Genomic DNA, 21,326 nt, shown 5'->3' with positions numbered 1-21,326 from the left:
TGCCTGCATTAGCTGGGAACCTGTCTCTGCCCGGTTGTGCCAGCAGACCCACTGGGGCTGGGAGGACAGCTGACATCTTTTCTTTGCTCAGAGCCTCACTGCTCCCTAAGTAATGGTGGCCATAAGGTCGATATCAATAATAGTAGTAATAAAAATTTGGCATCTTCTGGCCTGAGATAAGCATCAGATGCTTTTCTTGGAAATTACCAGCCCTGTGACTATGTGCAGAGCACAGAGTGGCTCCTTCGCAGTGGCTGGGGCTGGGATCGCGAGGCAGATCAGAGACCCGCACTCACAGCCTTCAGGAGAGAAGCTGGAAATGAGGCCTGAGGTCACCGCCTCCATGGACCGTCAGCATTAGCAGCAGCACAGAGTGATACTGCCTTGTCGCTGGGCTTGTCTGGTGGAAAAAAGTCCTATCTGGTCACCCTTTCTGCTTCACAACTAAGAGGCGCCAACTGGAAAGCTCATTTGGTTTTATATTTGGAATGAGTATTACTATTTTCTTCTAAGTCCAGACCTAAATGGTGCCTTGATTTTAGGAATGACACATACTCCAGCGTGCTTGGTAGGAAAAAAAATGATTTCTAGGAGGCATTAGGGCTATCGTAGCCACCAGAAACTTAGAGACAGAGGGGAGGCAAAGCCCGTGAAGAGCCTTCTAGTGTTTCTTTTCATGCCAATTCCAAGTATTGTGTGTCCTCGTGCTTCTCTCCCACTGCCCGCTATTGTCTCTCTCTCATCTCCAACCCTGTGATTGACCACAGCCTGGTCTTGAGAGGAAGAAAACCTGATTAAAGTAGTTCATGCTAAGGAGAGAGTGGCTAATAGGCTTAACCTCTGGGTATGTGCAGTTTAAGAAGTGGGCTTGTAAATCCAAACACATATCTGCTGCAAGGATAGAGGTTTGCAGAAATGGGACTTTTGAGAATAAGGAGGTGGGGGCTACTAGCCATATCAGTTAGTATGGTTTTAACTGCATGTATCAGGACATCCAACTAAAAGTGGTATAAATAATAGTAACCTATATATATGTGTATATATATATATTTTTTCCCTGCGGTACATGGGCCTCTCACCGCTGTGGCCTCTCCCACCGCGGAGCACGGGCCCCGGACGCGCAGGCCCAGCGGCCACGGCCCACGGGTCCAGCCGCTCCATGGCACGCGGGATCCTCCCGGACCGGGGCACGAACCCGCGTCCCCTGCATCGGCAGGCGGACCCTCAACCACTGCGCCACCAGGGAAGCCCCAATAGTAACCTATATTATCTTACATTACAAGACATCTGGAAATAGGGTCAGCTGTTTCAAGGTTGACTAATCCATCACTTCTTTGTGGTTTTTAAGGACCCAGGTTCTTTACAGCTCAGCTTCCTGGCTTGTCCTTCTAAGGTAGTGCCCCTCATAGCTGCAAAACAGCTGCGGGGTTCCTGCTGTTACAAGTAGATGACATCCAGATGCCAGAGAGGGCCTGTTTCTTCCCTCGTATTAAAAAGTAGCCCCTTAATAGAATTCATTTCAGTTTTCATTGGCCAGAAGCAGGCCCACATCCCCAAGACTGAATCAGTCTTGGCAGGAGGATTGGGACCACTTTGATTGGCTTAGACCAATCATGGTTTGCCTTCTCAGGCTAAGGCCTGCCTTCCTTGAAGGACAAGAAAGATGCAGAAAATTGAGGTTCTGTTAGCCAGGAAGTTGGCACCCAATAGCATGTGCTGGTGTTTTGTGTCTCCTCCTCTTGGGGAAGGGGATAGTCTCGGTGATAGCTGTTGACCAGTGCTAGAGAAACAGAGACTGACTCTCAGTAAATGGTGATGAACTTGATGGTGTCGGTGACTTTGCACAAAAGAGAAAGGCACAGCCAAGGGTGTTTTCAGCTTTGTCATTATCACCTGATATTGTCCCTTTAATAGTTGGAGCAACTCTACTTCTAGATGCACGGCCAGTGACTCTTATTGATTTGAGTGGCTGTCCAGAGCCAGACTAATTGGGCCCAGAGATTGGAACAGTGATTCAGCAGCAAGGGGAGAACTGACGAGGCAGAGTCTGTCTGCTGGCGGGCTGGCTTTGCAGCAGTTCTTGCCTGCCCACGATAGCAGGGAGCTTAGCAGGCCGGGTCTCACTGCCACGCTCACCATTTGAGAACAGGGTAGGACTCAGTTGACCCATGAGGCAGTAGTAAGACCATCATTCCCAGGTCCCAATAGCACTATCCTGTATCACTCCCTGTTATCCCTTAAGCTTCTGAAATTGATGATGAACACCCCCGTGCTCTATCACCCCCTAAAGAATCTAATTCATGGCCAGGCTCCCTGCCCTTCATGTACCACCTGTCCCCAAGGTGCTCTGCAGCATTAGGCTAGAACTCTCTGATCTGAGCACCAGAATCCCATCCACCCACCATTTGATGTCATCCAGCCCATACCAAGGGACTCTAAAAGTAAAGACCTGGGACAGTTATGGTTTTGATTTTTTTTGAACAACATTTTCAGTGCATGCTGTCTGTCATCTTGTTTCTTTTCTGAATGTGTTGATTGAACAGTGGGTGGCTAGGTAATGTTTGTGTTGGCACAGAATCCAACAGCTGATTTTATTTTTTTTAAATACATTTTTAAAAGCCCCAGAGATGTGGACCATCCCATGGAAACTTCTCTTCACCCTGTAATTCTGCTTTCTAAAAAGTATGCACTTTAATAACTTACCAGAACAAAGATAAACCCCATGAATGGTAAGCTATTTGCAGCACTCTGAACTGATTTTCGATCCTTGTCGAACATCCATTTTTACCAGTTCACATCCGTGTAGGCGTTCTATTTAGTGTCCTGTTTTTCCATAGAACATTATTTCTTTTATAATATATAATAACTTGATAGCAGTAACTCGAATTTCAGTTGCATTTTACAGTTTACAAAGCTCTTTTTATGCCTTATCTCAAGCTTCCTATTGTATTGTCCTGTACTGTATTGCCTGAGACAGGGCTGCATAAAGAAAGAAGTGAAAAAAAAAAAAAAACCAACATGTGGGTCCAAGTCCCGCATTTGAAATTAAAAGCTATGTGACCTTGAGAAATGCTTTAACCTCTTGGATCTGATTCCCTTCTCTGTGAAATGGACAAGAAGAGGAAGAAATGAGAGCATGTATATAAAGTGCCTCATAGCGCAGTGCCTATGCCTGGATGATGATAATTCCCCCCCCCCTTGTTTTTTTTTTGCTATCATAAATAGCAGTCACTAGTTTTCAAACTTTTATGTGACTCTCAATTTTTCTATTACATTTCTGTGTGGCTCATAATTTATTTTTCCTACTGTGAGCCAATAGCCCTATAGGAGAATGATTTCATTATTCTACCTTGAAGGAAGTATTAATTGTTGAATATACCTTGATTGATTAACAAGACTCCAAATCAAGTAGAATATTCTCAGGCATCTTAAAACTGTGGTTCCCCAAAGTTCAGAGGTAGTCCTTTCTCCACCAAAATCTTAGAGGCATAAAAACTTAATGCATTTGGGTAATGCACATGTGAACATATAATTATTTCTGGGGAGAGGGCAAACCTTTTGGAATGTTCATTTATTCATTCACTCATTCATTCATGTGAATATTCAGTAAACATCTGCTGGTTATTGAGTACGTGCTAGGCACTGGTGGAAAATCGGCTGCTGGAAGAATTTTATGGAGAAGATAAATTTGGGAGAAAAATCAAAAAGTCAAATTGATAACAACACCTGTTTTATTTTCGTTGATTGCATCTGTTGTCAAAAAAGAAAAACTTGAATCTACTTAGGGCAGGCTGTTAAGAACGGAATTGACTAAAAACAGAAGGTGAGACTGAGGAGTTTTATTTTATTTTCCCAAGCCAAGAACAGTCTAAAGTGACAGCAGCCCAAAGCATTTTAGACTTGGACCAGACAAGTTTTAACCTGACCCCTCTCCCCACCCACTGTGAAGTTCAAGGGGTTGATAGCCCCCCTGAATTATGTACAAAATTATGGGAGTATTTACATTTTCTGGGCTTCATAGCTGGCATCAAAATTTCAAATCGGTGACTTCCTATAAAGGGGATGGTGTCCTATAAAGCTAAGAACCCCTGACTTCCATTCAAACAGACCCTCTCATTTTAAAGGAACCAAGGAAGTGACATGCCAACCACCACAGAATGCTTTTGAGACCAGTTTTATGAGTAGTGCAAAGTTTTTTGGGTTATGAATTAGTTTACTAATTAGTTATTAGCAGTTAATATCAATCAGTAAAATCTTTGGCTGCTTTTATGATTCATGACATTAAGTATTAATAATAATCAATAGTACTAGTAATGACTAATCACACAACTGATTAGTAACAGAAGAGTCTTTAAAGTGCCTTTCAGTGCTGTTTGGATATTAATGATAATTAATGATAATTAAAAATTTCACAAATAGCAGTGACCATACAAATGATGAGGAGTTATTGTGTGGCCAGAAGCCTCATCTCCTGGTATAGACTCCACTGGGCTGCATGTGGGTCTCTGTGTGTACCTTGATCCAAAGTCATTACCAAGAAGGTATTCAGTACATTTTGATTGAACAAATGAGTGAGACTCATTGTGGCTCCTTCCTTGTCCCTCCTGGGTGAGAAGCTCTGGAATCTAGGCTGGAGCAAAACACCCAAGAGGGTTCTTGCTTGAACTCAGAGCCCAGAGATTGGAATTCAGGTGCCTCGGATGACAGATGTGCCCTTAGCCTGGGCTGGGCAGGTGCTTCTGTTTCCTGTGCACCAGCTCTGCCTCCCCTTTGGTGACAGCTGAGGGCCATCTGAGGGCACGATGATGAGACAGGATGTCCGGCTCTGACACATGCGGCCTGGGCCTCACTGTTGCCACCTCTTCTTTCTTGTTTCGTGTGACGGAAACAGAAACAAAACATAAACTAAATCGATTATCATGAGGTCACAGGTCTAGCCCCTGAAAGACTAGACAAAACTTAAAGGAAATTAGACTGCAGCCGAATGTAATTAAAAAGGGTTTGAGAGAAATTGAGTATAATAACCCTGTGTGATGATTCTTTTAGAATGGCGTCTGGTACATTGCCTCGGACATAGGATTTAAAAACAAAACTGTAGAATGCCTTGTAGTTAATGGCCCTACTTTAGATTTATTTCTTCGTGCTGCATGTGCCTAACACAGTGTTGGACATCATATCATAGACCAGGGCAAACAGAAGCATGAGACAAGGCTCATAGCTGGGGCTCAGTAAGGCCTTCTGGATAGACTGGGTGGTATCTTGGTCAGCTCAGGCTGCCATAACAAAATACCATAGACTGGAAGGCTTAAATGACAGACACTTATTTCTCACCGTTCTAGAGGCTGGGAAGTCTAAGATCAAGGTGCCAGCTGATTCGGTTCCTGGTAGGAGCCTCTTCCTGGCTTGTAGACAGATGGCTGCCTTCTCCCTGTGTCCTCACCTGGCGAAGAAGCGGAGAGCCCTGGTCTCTCTTTCTCTTCTTATAAGGACACTAATCTTGTCACAGGGGCCCTACTTTCATGAGCTCATCTAGACCCAATTACTTCCCAAAGGCCCCACCTCCAAACACCATCACCCTGAGGTTAGGGCTTAACGTATGAATTTGGGGGCTACATAAGCATTAAGTCCATAACAGATGGGGAAGGTCTCTTGGTACCAATAGGCCCATGGTTCTTTAGTTCTCGTTCCTTGTCCTTCTGCTCTAGCCAGGGCTAGAGATGGGGATTCTCAGAGGACTATACCAAGAATTACTGGGAGGATCTATCAGTGGTTCTCCCCAGGCCCGACTTTGAACACCAACAGGAGGGCTTATAGAAGAACAGGAGAGGTGCCTTCTGTGTCCCTCCCTCTCTCCACCCCCCACCCCCGCCCCCCCAGTGCTGGAACATCCCCCATGTCCCTGGCATCACCCTTGCTTACCCACTACAGTGCTATAGTCTGTGAACTTGTGAGACCATCTCAAATCCAGAGCTCCAGTGGTGGGGTAGCCTCAGAACTGAGTCCCTGCCCACGGAGGGGCCGTGGTGTGCTCTGCAGATGTCCCTGGGCTCTTGTTCTCTGCCAGTGATGTTTGTTTCACATAATTAAACTGACAACTGAAATGCCAGATAAGTCTTCTGAAACTCACTCTTTCATCATGTCCTGACTCAAGAGTCCACCGTGGGCCCAGATCTCCAAAAATCCAAGCTTTTTACCCAAGTGGTCAAATCCCTTATCTCTTACTCCTCTTGTCTTAGCCAACCTTGGTTTCTTATTCCAATTTGATTTTTTATCATGAAATATTTTAGATGTATTCAATACAAAAATCATAGAAAATAATATAAATGCTCAGGTACCAACCACTCAGCCTAAGAAATAAACAAAATGTAGCTGCTGCCCCCTCCCAGCCCTTTATAAACAGGACCACAAAGCACAAATCTGGGAGAAGCAAAGGCAGCAATTCAGCAACGTGCTTAAGAACAAGGGTTTTGGGGCCGGGTAGACCCAAGGGGAATTCTGGCTCTGCTTCCTTGCTGGGCAAATTCAGGAAAATCACATAACCTCTCAGAGCCTCAACTTTCTTAATCTGTAAAATGCAGATGATAAGGGTGTGTACCTCCCAGAGACACTGTGAAGAAGAAATGGAGGAATAAGGCAGGTAATAGCGCTTACCCAGTGCTGGGCGAGTGGGGCGCGCTCAGTAAATGGTGGTGGCGGTTTCTGCTCGCGGCTGTTGGGCTTTCATAATCTTGGATTTGGACTACAGAGATGGGCCCCAGGGGAGCCGTTTGCCCACCCACCCTTAATCCAGGGGCGGCCTGGGGACTTGTCAACGCCCAGACCCAGGCAGGAGGACAGAGAATGTACCTTCCTCTGTGGGGGCCGTGGACAGACTGATGGGGTGCTTGATGGGTTTTAGGTGCTCGTCCTGGCCGTGAAGCAGCTATTTCCAGAGTTTGAGTTCATGTGGTTGGTGGATGAAGCCAAGAAGAACCTGCCTTTGGAGCTGGATTTCCTCAACGAGGGGAGGAACGCCGAGAAAGTGGCCCAAATGCTCAAGCACTTTGACTTCCTAAAGGTAGGCGGTCAGGGCCACGGGGCCCTGCTGGTCGGGCGGAAGAGGGCAGGGGAAAACTGGTCCCAGCCCTGAGCATCCCCCCTTGCAAGACATGAGTGGGGACATCTCCTTCCTGAGTCTTCCTTCTGAGGGTGACTGATTTGTCCCTGGTGATGCACATTAAAGCCCTTGAAGGCAAAGTTATTGACACAAATTATCAAAGGGGATTGCTGACTTTTTGAACAAATATTTTTTTATTGAACGACCTGCAGTTGCAAGACCTTGAGCACTCCTGAGGGCCTGTAAGCCATGGTTTCCACCTCCACGAACCATGGGATGATGACATTGATGATGGTGATGGTGATAGCTAACGCTAGTATACTCTGGCACTGTTCCTAAAGCTTTACCTATATTACATCAGCTCATTGAGTACGCAGGTCTGTATCACACAACACACGTGTCCTAGAAATCTCCACAGTATGCAAAATCGCACAACAGAAACCACAAGGTTTATGGGCAAAATAGGGTTAGGCTTACCACGTTCAAAAATGTCACCAGTGACCCAGAAGATAAAAGCGGATAGGAACCTAATGAAATGGTAGCATCGTTTTACACATGGTAAGTGGCTAAGAAATACATTAAGACCACAGTACACAAGCCGCTTTACTTGACGCGGGCTTGCGGAAGTGGGCATCAGAAGAGTGGCTGCTTAGGAGTTACTGTGAAGAGGTGGAGGGAGGGTCCTCTGAAATTGGACAGCTGTTGTGACGCCAGTTACGGGTGAGTGTAACCCATAACGCACGTGGTGATGTTTGAGGTGTGTCTGCTTCGTGTATTCCTGTGTGGGTCAGCTGGATAGAGTTTTCTGCGTTTCCGAGTATTTCTCACAGATGATACTGCACATAAGTGAATGTAAAATTTGTGTTATGATCAAATTGTTCCCTCATTTATCAGTCACATTGGAACAGATTTGTGTTTTCAAGTATTGACTAGAACTGCTGGTGTGATAGGAGACACTTACTGTGGGAAACAACATCAAATGACACAGAGTCCCAGCTCAGTGAGAGGTCCTGCTCTAAGGATTCAGAAGGGACTCCTGTGGGGAGCAGGGCAGGGAAGGCTCCAATGAGGAGTTGGCCTTGGAGCTGGTCTTTGAGGACTGTCCTGATGTTCCCCACAGGGCCCGTGGAGGTCAGAGTGAGAGAGATGCATGCCCACACCACTGCTCTTCCAACACATTTTGTCCATGGTGGGGCTTGGATTCATTTTCTGGGGGTACCGCTTCATCACAGCAGTGCAGGGGTTGGGTCTCTCTGGCAGTCTACATGGAGAGATGACTTTCAACTCTTGGAAGAGATCAACCCTTTGCTCTTAACTGGGGAGGCCTGGAGAATGTGGGAGGGGGAGGCACAGGGCTCCAGGTACTAGTTCTGGAGCAGACAGTCAAGTGGGGCTCTTCCTGGGGAGGGTGTCTCAGCATGTGGACTGGAAGGTCTCTTGCTCTGGACTAAAGTATCCACGTGGCTTCTGAAGACATCGTGAGAAACGGAGACCGTGTTTATACTGTACTTCTGCTATCCGGGTTGATTAATAGAGATGGGGAGACTGAGGGTGCATCTCCCCTAGCTGCCTGAGAGTCCTAGAGCTTGGTTCACGGGAGGAAGACCTACAACTGTGATGAGCAGTGTGGCGTCTTGATACGCTGGTTTGGCAGAAGGTGTAGCCACTGGCAAAGTTCAGCTTTTTGAGTGAGTCGGGGGTCAGGTCTGTCCAGATGCCCCCAGTGTGCTTGACTGGCTTTGCCTTAAACAGCCCTACGAGGCAAATGCCATTATTCGTACAGACCCTCTTGCTTGGGCAAATCCAGATGATCTGGTGACATTGCCCCAGCCTTGAGCTTCAAACCACCAATTCAATGAAAACTTGGCTTTCTAATGCAAGTAAAAATATTAACTAATTAGAATAATGCTGTGGGGTCTGAATTATGCTTCCACTTACGTATTCCTTTTCTTTCAGTCCATTATTCCACATTTATGGAGCATTTCCTGAGCCTCTTGCTGTGCTAGGATCTGGAGGTACCTAGATGAGTAAGAGATGGTTGGCTCCTGCCTGGGAAGACGTCCCATCTAGTGGGGGACAAACACACAGCATGTTGTTATAGTACAGGTTGGTTAGCACTATGCCAGAGACTCTTCTATGTTTCTGTGGATGCCCAAGAGGAAGTACTTAATTCCGCCTAGGTAAGGAGCTCAGAGGGGGCTTCCAAGACGTGTTGATTATACAAAGGGATAGGCAATGTTTACTGAATGTTTCTTCTGCGGCACTGAACGCTATGACGATACTAGGACACTGAATCCTTCCAACAACCGTCATCCCATTTTACAGATGGTAGCCTTAGAGGAGAGGAGTTAGGGTACAAACGGGATTTTCTGACTTCAACTCTGAGGCTCGTCTAAGGACATTCTGTTGCCTCTTAGCCGGCAGGGGTGGTCCTCCGTGCCAAACAGAACCGTCTCCTCCACTGTTCCCATGGAAACAGCAAAATCGTCCCCTGGCTGGGGCCAGCTAGCATCTGTCAGACCAAGACATGTAATAATAATAATAATAACACAAATTTTTGAAACGAGGATGCCAAATGGGTAAATAATTAGTGTAATGATTTGACCTGCTGCTTCTAAAACGCGCACACCATTCCTAAGACAATGGTAGAATTAAGGCTCCTGAGTAATTAATTTTCTCTAAACACATAACAAGTGGGAAGCAAATTTTGCGTTGCGAACCCCGTTCAGCTCTTAAAACAGGAGATAGATTGCTTTTGCACACTGGCACCCCATCACAACATCTGTGCGTAATTAAGCCTCGGCAAAGAGTTTACCTCTCAGTGTGTGAGGCCTCTTCCAGTGGGGTTTAATAACCTCAGCCCTATGCTATAAATCTCTGAGCCTCAGACAAGCACTGAATGCAAATGTGGTGTCGGGGAGACGGGGAGAAGGTGATGGGGCAGCCAGGCCGAACGGTCAGACCAGGGCATTTGTAGATCTGGCATCAGAGTGTGTGTATGCTGTGGGGAGGGGACAGGACACGCAGTGAGGTTTGTGACTGACCTTGGGGACAACTGGGACAAGATAGAGGGAGAAGCCTTATAACCACAGGGTTTGGGACTGGAAGGGATGAGAGTGTGTCTCTATATGTGGAGGTGGGGCTTGGTGGGGGGTTGTCTCTTGAGCAGGGCCCACTCCAGGGTTTTTTAGTGCTAGGTAAGGGGCCTGGGACTCTCCAGAAACTGTGGGCAAACCCTGAGGAGATGAGCATGCTTTTGGTGAAACATCATAACTTCCTAAGACTCTCAAAGATCAGGAAGCACTGATGTGTAATAATTAGTTAATATTCTTTACATGCCTGTGCTGTGTTAGACACTTTTCAAGTGCTTTAGGTATATTTACTCTTTAATCGTTGTACAACCCCACAAGGGAAATGCCATTATTAGCTCCATGTCAGCAGCAGGGAGGCTGAGGCCCAGAGAGATGAAGCCACTTGCCCAGGTTTACACAGTTTCCTGGTAAGGGACAGAGGCAGCCTGGCCCCAAGCCTGCATGTTAAACCTTGAGCTCTTCTCCCTCTGTAATAACTTATGGGCAGATCTGAGTTATGCTGAACTGTCTGTTGCATTAGCTCTCAGCCCTGGTTGTGTTTCAGAACCAGTGAAATTCTACGTGGCTGTCATATAGCAGCTGCCGTGTTGAGCACCAGGACCTCACACGTGCTAGTAGGAAGTAAGGAGCGTCGCTTTCCTTGTAACTGTTGTCACCCTTTTACGGTGAGGGAACTGGCACTCAGAGAGGTTATAAAACTTACCCAAGTCACACAGCTCAGAGGTGGCGGAGCAGGGGCTCCAGCCTGACAGTCTGACTTCAGGTCTATGCTCTGCTCCACTGGGCTCGGCTAATGGGACGACTGTGGCCCTGGATGACGGGGGGGCTGGCCCGGACAAGCCAGGTGTGCTGACCAAGCACAGGAACAAAGAGGAAGCACAGGGTCAAGGCCAGTTAATGAGGCTGAGGCCAGGGTTTGGGGCTGGAACTTTCCATAATCTGTGCCCTCCTTCCGGGGGTCAGGATTGGCTCTGGTATGGGGGCAGGCAGAGCCTACAGGAGTGGGGCCTCTGCTCCGTGGTGAGAAGTTTAGATGCCAGACCCAGAGGTCCTGATGGCCTATGAGGGGTGAGCAGGCACCCTGGCCAGGAGCCTCTTGGGGTTTATTTCTGTTTGGGCAGGGGACAGGGTGGTTCTTATTGCCTCTTCAAAAATTTTCTGTTTTGGGCTTCCCTGGTGGCGCAGTGGTTGAGAGCACGCCTGCCGATGCAGGGGACACGGGTTCGTGCCCCAGTCCGGGAAGATCCCACATGCCGCGGAGCGGCTGGGCCCGTGAGCCATGGCCGCTGAGCCTGTGTGTCCGGAGCCTGTGCTCCGCAACGGGAGAGGCCACAACAGTGAGAGGCCCGCGTACCGCAAAAAAAAAAAAAAAAAAATCTTCTCTTTCATTTTCCATTCCTTGATGGAAGAAGCTGAGGAAGGAATGGTGGTGAAACATTGCTGTTGGGGTGAAGTAAATTTCACCTTATAGCCCCGGAGCCTCCTGCTCACGTGATGATTTAGGGACAAGTCACTTGACCTTGTGTCCCCTGTCAAGCCAAGTTTCTCCTAATTGAGCAGGAGGCACGTTTGCATCTTGCAGGCATTTCCATGTTACATCCATCGAGGGGCAACTGCCGCGCTCCCTGAGCTCCCAGGACAAACCCTTCTGCCTCCCATTTTTCTGCTGTCTCTGCTGTTTCAGAGCTAAGCCGCTGAGGCAGGCGCACATTCCACTGGGAGACTGGGTTGGTTGCATTTGGAGGGAGACTGGGGGGAAAGGTGGAAGCGAGGGAACCCAGTACACCGGTGACCCTGACTGACGAGCCCAGGGAGGCTCCAGCTTTTGGGTTTTCTCTCTGGTCTGTGGCTCTTTCTTGGCTGTTTTGCCTGTTGCCCCAGGCGGGCACGGAGGGGAGGGGCCTGGCCTCCAGTTTCCAGAGCCCCAGGCACCCACGGCCAAGCTTGGGCCCCATACAATGCAGGGGAAGGACTTACCCCCCAAATATGTCCCTTTCCTTTGGAAGCCACCACCAACCGCAGCAAACTCGCCACTCATATTCTTAAAGAGATTTTTTTGAAGAATGCCAAGCGAGACTGAATTTTTAGTTCAAAGTAACGTAGGGTCACAGATTTCTCTAATGGCCTAGATGGCAAGAATTGCAGGAAAGGAGCAAACCAAAATGACACCTGATTTCAGTAGGAACTTTTGTTCCAGGGAGCCCAGGGTGTTCACTTGTACGTATGGCACTTTTTGTCCCCAGAGCTCCTTATTGAGATGGAGAAGGAACAATCTCCTTTCTAATGAGGGAAACTGAGGCATGGAGGAGTTAAGTGTCTGGACTCAGACACAACAGTTGTTAGCAGAACCAGGAACAAGAAAGGTTTCTTGGCTTGAGGGCTGCTATCCTCCTGCTAGGTGAGCTCTGAGGGTTGGGATGAGGGAAGTCCTTATTCCCCAAAACACTTGAATTAGGTGTCCTTGCTTCGTCATTTGTAAGTGGAATAAACCCGTTAAGTTGTTGGGGAATCACGGCATGCTGAAATCCTGGTCATTCCTCCCTCCTGGCCATGGTGGGACTCACAGGTGTCACTCACTCACATGGCAGCCCAGCAGTCCTTGGTGCAGCCCAATCTCGTGGCTACTCCTGGGGAAATCTTCTCTTTTGGGCTGTTGGGTGTCCTTGGAGTCAGAGTGGGTCGGAGAGCATATCAGTTAGGAATGCATTTGTCTGTAGGTAACTGACAGCCCCATTCAGAGTGTCTTAAACAAGAAGGATGTATTTTCCTCACATAGCAAGAAGGCTTGTAGCAGTTGCCTGTTGATATTGTCTCAGTGGTTTGACAGTATCAGAGCTGGCATCTCTGTGATTTTCTTAGACTTTTCCTCATGGTTATAAGGTAGCTGCTGCAGCTCCAGGTATCACATTCACTCTCAAGGTAAGAAGAGAAGGGTAAGAAGAGTTGCAATATTTACAAACATCCCTTTTTATTAAGAAAATAAAAACCTTCCTACACCCCCTAACAGACCTCCACTTATGTCTCATAAGCCAGAACTGTGTCACATGGCCATAATTATTGCAGGGCAGGCAGGGAAAGTATTTAGTTTCCCCTGTCTCGGGGAAAGAGGAGGATTGGGAATAGGTGTTGGGTTAGGCTTCAGCACTGCCTGCCACAGGAGGCTTTAGGAAACGGGCATGAGAAAACTCATGACTTCGTGACTGAAAAATTTATCACTTAGCAAAAATTCATTCATTCAATCATCCATACATATAACACCCATTGCACAGGTGAAGAAACTGAGGCAGAGGGTTTATATTCACACGAGGAGCCTGAAATAAGCCTGGTGTGAGAGAGAAATTGCTTCTAACACCAACTGTGGCTCAGATATGAGAGGTTCCATGCATTTTCCCCTAAGTCCCGGTTTTAGTGTGGGCTCTTCATTGTGTCTGGAAGGCACTGAGGAGGGTGGGAAGCCCTTCTCTGGTCCCCAAGCAGGAGGGGTCACTAAAGGAGGCCTTGCGCCTCGCTGGTGGAGGCGGAACAGCCTACCCTTCTCTCTTGGCCTGCCTCCCGCTTTCCCCACCAATCCCTGCTGGGGGGCCTTCCCTTCTGTTCCTGGGAGGAGCGTGTGTTGATGTCTGGCTCATGTGCCTGTCTGCAGCCCCCTTGCCCGCAGCTTCCAGCCTCCTGCCTCCTTCTGACCTGCCCTTTCCTATTCCAGGTCCCCCAGATCTACTGGGAGCTGTCCACCAAGCGGGTCCTTCTGATGGAGTTTGTGGACGGCGGGCAGGTCAACGACAGAGACTACATGGAGAGGAACAAGATTGACGTTAATGAAGTAAGGTCGAGGGCACTTGGCTGCTGGCGCGGGACGGGGCGGGGCTGCCTAGCAAGGGCAGGTGTGTCTGGGTGAGGTCTCACGGTCTTGAAGTGGGACCTGTTGTCTGAAGAATTATAACATCTCTGAGCACAAAGCAGCCTTACAGGTCCTCTATGGCAGCTCTCTGCCCATCTCCTAGAAATGGGGTTGGCAGCAGGCAGTGGGGTGGGGCACGTGCTGAGCCCCACCTGCCCCCACCCACAGCAGCTCCTGCCTGGACAGGGGATTACCATCTGTCTTCTTGTGCCATCTGAGCCCCACAGTGCAGAGAAACTGAAGAACAATGGTGCAAATCCATGGGACTTAATCCTCTGCCCTTTGGGCCCTGGACGCACCTCCTCCCTCTTCCTGCCCTCCCCAGATCTCCAGGTACCAGGCCAAAAGGGCGCGGCAGTAGCCAGCTAGTGGCTTGGAGCGAAAAAAAGAGGGGCTTCTGTCTCCTGCCTGCCACCTGATTGGCCTCAGGGAAGGCTGACCGGTGGGCTGGGGCCTGTACCCCATTTTCTTCTTCTTGGTCACCATGGGGTCCCACAGGTAGGGATGAGGTTGTCTTTTTTCCACCAGCATTCATCATTTTTTAGTCCTACTGTGTGCTAGGTGTGAGGGTTCAGAGAGGAACTAGACACAATTCCCTTTGTCAGGGAGTTCCCAGCCTAGCACTGGAGTCAGGCACACAACTCTATCCTTGTAGCCATCTCTCAGGCAACGCAGCGAGGGGTGAGCCAGTCCCCAGGGAGCCACAAAGAAGAAGTGCTCACCTCTGCCCCAGGCCGGCTTCCCCAGCAGGATGAGCGGGAATTTGCCAGAGATGTGTGTGTGTGTGTGTGTGTGTGTGTGTGTGTGTGTGTGTGTGTGTGTGTGTGTGTGTGTGTGTGTGTGTGTGTGTGTGTCGGGGTGGAGGAGTTGGGGGCGCAGAGGTGGTCCTGCAAGGAAGTGTTAAGGAGTGGTGAGGTTTTGCAGGGCTGCAGGCAGATGGTGAAGGCCTTGGGCGTGACCCCGAGGTACTGGGGAGTCACTGAAGGGTGAGTAGTGCAGTGACATGACCCCTCTGGCTGGTGGGAGGAAGGAAGGGAAGGGACCAGACCCAGTAGAAGCGAATGCTCTTGGCTACTCCCCCTCAGGCAGCACACGACGATGAGCCTGTGGTCCCAGTGGTGGCCCAGAGGAAAAAGCCACACTTTGGCTCAGCAGACGAGCCAGTGGGAGCTGAAGGAGTGTGCAGATTGTGAGCCCAGGCCTTGGGTGCCTGTGTGGCCTCTGCAATGTGGACGATGATAGCCTTACCTCTAAAAACGTTGGGAGGACCTCAAGAGTTAGTGCACAACAGTGCTTAGAACAGTGCCTGGTGTATGCTGAGCACTCCAAAATGGCAGCAGGACTGTTGTTTCCACTCTTTTCTTTGGGCTCTGGCCCTTCCTTCCTCCTCCTTTATCTCCTTTGACGGTGAATGTTTGCTGAATGCCTGACTCCCTGTGCCAGGCCGTTTTCTCCATGATAAACTCAGGAGGGAGGTCTTATTGTCTCCATTTTGCAGATGAGGAATCAGAGATTCAGAGAAGGAAGGTAACTTTCCCAAGGTCACACAGCTAGTAGAGCTAGGATGGAAACCCAAGTCTCTCTGACTCCAGTACTCCTCTTAGTTCATAAAAGGAGGGCCTGCACCAGAGGGTACGGAGCTGCTGCCAGGAGCCTGTTTAGCCACAGCTGGCCTTGGGTCCTGGGGACAGCTGTTGTCCCCTGACTTAGGGAACAGTGCTCCCAGAACCCTTCAGGGGCCTCTGGGTGGGTGGGGAGGCTGCATGGGCCTCTCTGCTCCCTACCCTGCTTCACCCAGGGCAGCTCTGCCATCACCTGAGTTGCCTATTGGGCTTTTTGGGAAGAGATCTGCTGCTTGGGGGCTGGGGGCAGGGGGAGGATGAGAAAACTACTGTTCCAATTCAGGGGAAGCTCAGAGAGATAGCAAATGTCTCTCCCGAGGTCACCTGGCAGTAGGACAACTTGGGGCTTCTGACTCTGCTTCCCTCACTGTTGGCTAGAGGGTGTCTGGGCAGAGCTTCCTGCAGAGGAGGGACTGGTAAGACCTGCTTGCCCAGCTCTTCCTCTGTTGGTTGGGGTGGGGGTATGTCCCCGCATCTAACCAGGGATCCTTTGTCCTTTGTCCACCAGGACTCTTGAGTACAGAGTCTTTGGTGCCAGTGAGGAGGGGAAGGGAAGGGAGGGGAGGTCACCTCTTGTTTATCCTGAGCAGTCTTAAAGGGGAGCAGGGTCTCTCTGCCTGCTGATCAGGAAAGACTCCAGGGGCCTCAGGTTACTGGCGTTTAGTTACTGCCAGCTGCGGTGGGCTTTTCATGCCAGCAGCACCCCTAAATTCATTAATCTCTTCTGATCCAGTGAACCCAGGGCTGTAATGGCGTTTAATCAGGCAGCTTTGATTTTCAAAGACAAATGCAGACAGAGATGTGCTCTGGTGTAGTTGCTTGCTCTTGGCGGAGTGAGGTACCTGGGAGGAGGCTGGAGGTGGCTGGTGGGAGCTGGGGCTGGGTGATGCCCTCTGAGGGCCTGGGCTCATCTGCTTCTGCTTCCAGCCCTCTTGAATCAGCTTTGCAGATAAGGCCAGTGTTCTGTGCAGAGCAGACCCTTGGTGGACATCCTATGAATTAGCGAACAAACTAAGCCAGTCTCATGCCCTGGATTGGCCTCTATGAGGCAGGGCTGGGGTAGAGTGTTGGTTTTTGTTTCTGTGGACATACAGAGTCGGACAGGCTGATATCAGAGTAGTTTGGGAAAAACAATAGCAAAAATTATTATAAGCAACTTATATGTACCAAGCATGTGACAAATATAATCTCTACTCCTTACAGATGTCCTCCAAGAATATATTGTTAACCCCAATTATAGATGAGAAAGGTGAAGCTCAGAGAGGTTAAACAATTTGCCCAACATCACACCGCTAGCAGGGGCAGAGTCAGGAGTCAAATCCAGGTCTGCGTGACTTCAAAGTCCTCGCACCTCCACCTTCTCTGTCTCCCTCCCAGGAATATGCCTGGGGCTGCAGTGGATCCTGGGACCACCTGGTTGACAGCCACGCCAGTAACTCCTCGAAGAAGGAGTTGGAATACTGACAGAAGTTTTGCCCAGCTCCCAGGGCACCATCTAAATGCAGCCCTTCACTCTCTAGCTTACATCAAGTTCATGTTACAGACGTTCCATTTTCTAGAGATGCTGTGAGGGCTAGATGTGTCCTCCTAGCACAGCTCCTGGCATGTGGCTAGAACCCTGAACTGGTAGCTAGTTGATGGTTGTTGCTGTTTTCATTATTATTATCATCACTGGGCCCTGCTCTTTCCTCCGTTACCTCCTTTGACCATTAACGTTTACTGACTACCGGACTCTGGGTGCCAGGCCCGATCTGCATTACAAACTTAGGAGGGAGGTCTTGTCTCCATTTTGCAGATGAAAAATCAGAGACTCAGAGAGGGAAGGTAACTTACTTGAGGTCCCAGATCTTCATGGTACACCTCAGTGAGTTTTCATATGGCTATACCGTGTACTCACCAGCCAGATAAAGGGACAAACCATTTCTAGCCCCCTGGCAGGCCCCCTCCTGCCCCTTCCCGGTTGATACCCTCACCCCCACCAGAGCTCCCACTATTCTGACCTCTGTCGCCATAGATCACCTTCTCCCTTACTGAATTTCATGTCAATGGCATCATACCATATAGTAATTTAGGCCTGGCATCTTTGTCCTCAATTGGCTGTGGGTCTTTTCTGGAAGTTCTGTTCTCTTCCATTGGTCTGTTGGTCTGTCCTTGCAATAATAACCATACTGTCTTAATTCCTTATTTCCTTAATCCCCTGCCCCTGGCTTCTAGGATTTGCATGACCTGGGAGCCTCCTTGGTAGTGTTCTGAGATGATGTCATTAAATACTTCCACAGGAACCTCAGGCTGGGCAGTGGGCGCTGGGACACGTGCTCTACTGTGCCGTTGCTGACCATTGGTGATGTTGGGAGACTAGGGACAGGCCCTACTGTGCAGAAATTAACCTATTATGGCTCTTACCAACCAACCTGAAAGCCACAGGCCTCATGGAAGACTAGTGGGGTGTGTGTGTGTGTGTGTGTGTGTGTGTGTGTGTGTGTGTAGCATGAAAGACTCCATGTGACTGAAAGTTTCTAAAAAAATTCTGAGATTCTAAAACCTGTCTAGGACTGTGGGACTGAGTGGGCCTGTCTCTGGAGTGATTCTCCCTCCTGAGGACAGCCTGACTGTGAGTGTTGCTTGGGGAGGGAAATACAGGGGACAGATAGGAGTGACAAGGGGCAAAGATCTCACCCCAGATCCTGGGGGAAAGGATAGTTAGTGGCATCTTGGCTGCTACAAGTTGTTGACTCAGCTGGAAGATGGGGCTCAGCAGGAAGTGGCTCTAGAAGGAATTGTTCTCAAGGGTGGGGAGGGCTCTAGACGCCTCCAAACACTTGTTAGTCATCCCCACTCCACTCTGAAGAGGCCTCCTCACCCTGCAGTGTCCCAGCCCAGTTGGGCTAGTATGTGAGGACCTGAAGACCAGTCCAAGTGGCCAGTTCCCCAGAGACTCAGGTAGGGAAACACCAGTTTAGGAGACAAGAGACCTGGGTTCGAGCTCCATCTCTGCCAGTGGCCTGCTGTGTGACCTTGGACACATCACTCCCCTCCTCTGGGCCTCAGTTTTCTTACTGAAGGCGTTGGGTTAGCAGGACTCTAAGGGTCTGTCCTGCTTGGATACTTTACAGAACAGCGACTCTTGGCCTGCTTGGAGATAAGACTTGAATGCAGATTCCTGGGCCCCACCCCAAACGTACTTATCAGAATCTGGGGTGGGAAGGGTTGCAAGAATCTGCATTTTAACAAACTCTCCAGGTGGTTCAGGCACTCACTGGAGTTCAGGAACCACCTGCCACAAGACCAGGGGGTCCCTGGCTGCCCCAGGTGAGCCCGCAAGCCTCACCTCCACTGTTTTGCACGTCCAGGCCCTGCCTAGGTGTGTTGTCTGGCCGGGGAGCGTGGAGCCTGGGGAGCCAGCAGCCTGCAGGGGCCCTCGTTTGTCTGTGCTCTGAGCCCAGAAGCAGCATATTATTGAGGGCCTGACCCGGTGATCATATTTGCCAGTCACTTTAAGAGCTGGTGACAGTGACTGTCATTGATTTCATTAAGAATAAAGGTCGTGCAGGAGCGCGCTTTCCTGGGCTGAACGGAGGCTCCTTAAGCCACAGGACGACTATTGATTGCAGGACCTTTATCGAAGGTTAATTGGATTTCAGTGAGTGTGTGTTTAAGACCCCACATGGGCTGAGGCCCAATTGAATTTGTGTGAAATTAGCTGGGAGAAAGGTGACAAAGTCAGGAGCTGGGGCTGGGTGAGACAGGGACTGGAGGCCTGGTGGGCAACGTCCGCAGTCTGTGAAGGACGGGTTGGGTGCAGGGATGGCGGGCTCGCGAGAGACGCCAGCCTGTCTATCCCGGGGGCCCGGGAGTCTGCTGGGGAAAGAAGGCCGGGTGCTCCGCAGCGGTCATTATGTGGACTTTGACCGGGTCCTCTGTCCCCATGATGGCCCTCTGGTCTGTGGTGTGGCTTGTAGAGCCTGTCTTCTTACCACTCCAGAGAGTAAATCTTGTCTTCCATAAGGATCTGAAGGGAATCTGGAGGTTTAGTTCCTCCTTTGGACTCCCATCCCATGTATCAGAGGTGCCAGGGCCCGAGTTGCTGGCCTCTCTAGGCTCCGAGACAGCAGACTTCAAGTTCCCCCACTGTCAGCTTAGGGTGCCCTGTCGTCTAGCCTGCTGAGCCATTTGTCAGTAGCTGTCTGCTCCCCTCTGGCAAACACAGCCTGGCTAATCTCTTTGTGTGCTGTTTTTGGCCATTCTACTCTCTGTTGCAGTGGGGTCTCGGCCTTATCTGTTGCTTTTAGAGTCATTTTAGCGGGGCTGGTGAGGGAATGCAGTCAGTGCCTGGGTTCCATCTGCTCTGTGTAGCCAGCCGCCCTTGCCATGTTTCTTCTTTCCAGTCGTTTTTCTCTTCTGTGTCACTGGAGAAGCAGTGAAAGCATCTCAAACGTGTCTTTCAACGGACGTTTCTTGAGCACCTACTAGGTGCAGGCCCCTCGTGTCAGTGCCATAGGAGAGGTGTGGACAGAACGTGGGACAAGTGGGCTGCGTGTATGATGGGAGGGGCAGAGGGTTCAAAGTCGGGCCACCTAGGGTTGTGTGTCACTCTGCCATTTATTGGCCAGGTACCCTTGGGTAAGTTACTTAAACTCCGAGTCTGAGTTTCCTCATCTGTACAGTTGGAGTGATAACAATACTTCCTTCACAGGGTCGTTGTGTGGCTTTGCAGGCTGTGAAGTTCTGTTAAAAACAAAAAAAGTCATTTATAATTCATGAGGTTATTAGTCACAGAGGCATGTCTTGCTCCACGGAATCTCCAAGAATCTTCTTGCTCCTCTCCTGTCCACCTCCCTCTGTTGTCCATGAGTATGTAGACTCAGGGGTGATCAGTGGTCATTGACTGAGCAGATGGGGACCCCTTTCCTGTCTCTAAAGCCATGCTGCCCGCATGTTTCCTCTTGTCTCCTGACACCAGCCTGGATTGTGCAGGACATTTGCTTTGTGCTCAGATCATCCCCCACTTGGCGGGTCACTCTGGTTCGGTGGTGGGAGGTGCTCAGAAGACTAGGGAAGAGAAGTCAGAGAGGCACAGAGCCCCCCGGTTACTGAAATCACTAGAATGAAAACACCTCCTCCTATCGTCCACCCTCCGTAACTTCTCACACCAGATCTTGAGAAGCTTGGGGACGTTGGAGGGGTCCAGGTGCACAGATGGGTTCCTGGAGACTTATGTCCCCAACAGCAGGTGTGTCAGGAGTGGGCAACAGCGTCACTTTGGAGTTGGCCTTCCTGGCTTCTGCTGCTGGCTCTGCTGCTTGCGAGCTGGGCCGCCTTGGTGGAGCTCATCACCCTCGGGAAGGCCCAGGTTCCTGCTGTAAAGTGGATACAAGAGAGTATCAGGGACTTCCCTGGCGGTCCAGTGGTTAAGATTCCACGCTTCCACTGCAGGGGGCACGGATTGGATCCCTGGTTGGGAAACTAAGATCCCGCATGCTGTGTGGTGTGGCCAAAAAAAAAAAAAAAAAAAAGTATTGGATTGTTTGATGATTGAAACATGAAGCAGCTGGTGCAGTGCCCACAGGCCATGCTCTCAACACAGGCTGTTTTGCTGCAATACTAACCCCCAACTCCCT

General features: G+C 49.6%; 1 protein-coding gene across 5 annotated transcripts in view; it reads left to right on the top strand.

Annotated features, from left to right (window-relative positions):
• Window positions 1–21,326, top strand: part of ADCK1 (aarF domain containing kinase 1) — a 155,542-nt gene that overhangs the window by 75,664 nt on the left and 58,552 nt on the right. For all 5 annotated transcript variants that reach the window (XM_033850775.2, XM_033850771.2, XM_033850774.2 and 2 more), the window contains 2 exons: window positions 6,899–7,057; window positions 13,892–14,008. In XM_033850775.2, coding sequence (XP_033706666.1) covers window positions 6,899–7,057; window positions 13,892–14,008 — 276 coding nt within the window. The remainder of the gene's footprint in view (window positions 1–6,898; window positions 7,058–13,891; window positions 14,009–21,326) is intronic.

Source organism: Tursiops truncatus, chromosome 2, assembly GCF_011762595.2.
Source record: "Tursiops truncatus isolate mTurTru1 chromosome 2, mTurTru1.mat.Y, whole genome shotgun sequence".
NCBI classification, from domain to species: Eukaryota; Metazoa; Chordata; class Mammalia; order Artiodactyla; family Delphinidae; genus Tursiops; species Tursiops truncatus.
The sequence above is the reverse complement of the archived record's forward strand: the minus strand, read 5'-3'. Positions and strand labels throughout refer to the sequence as shown.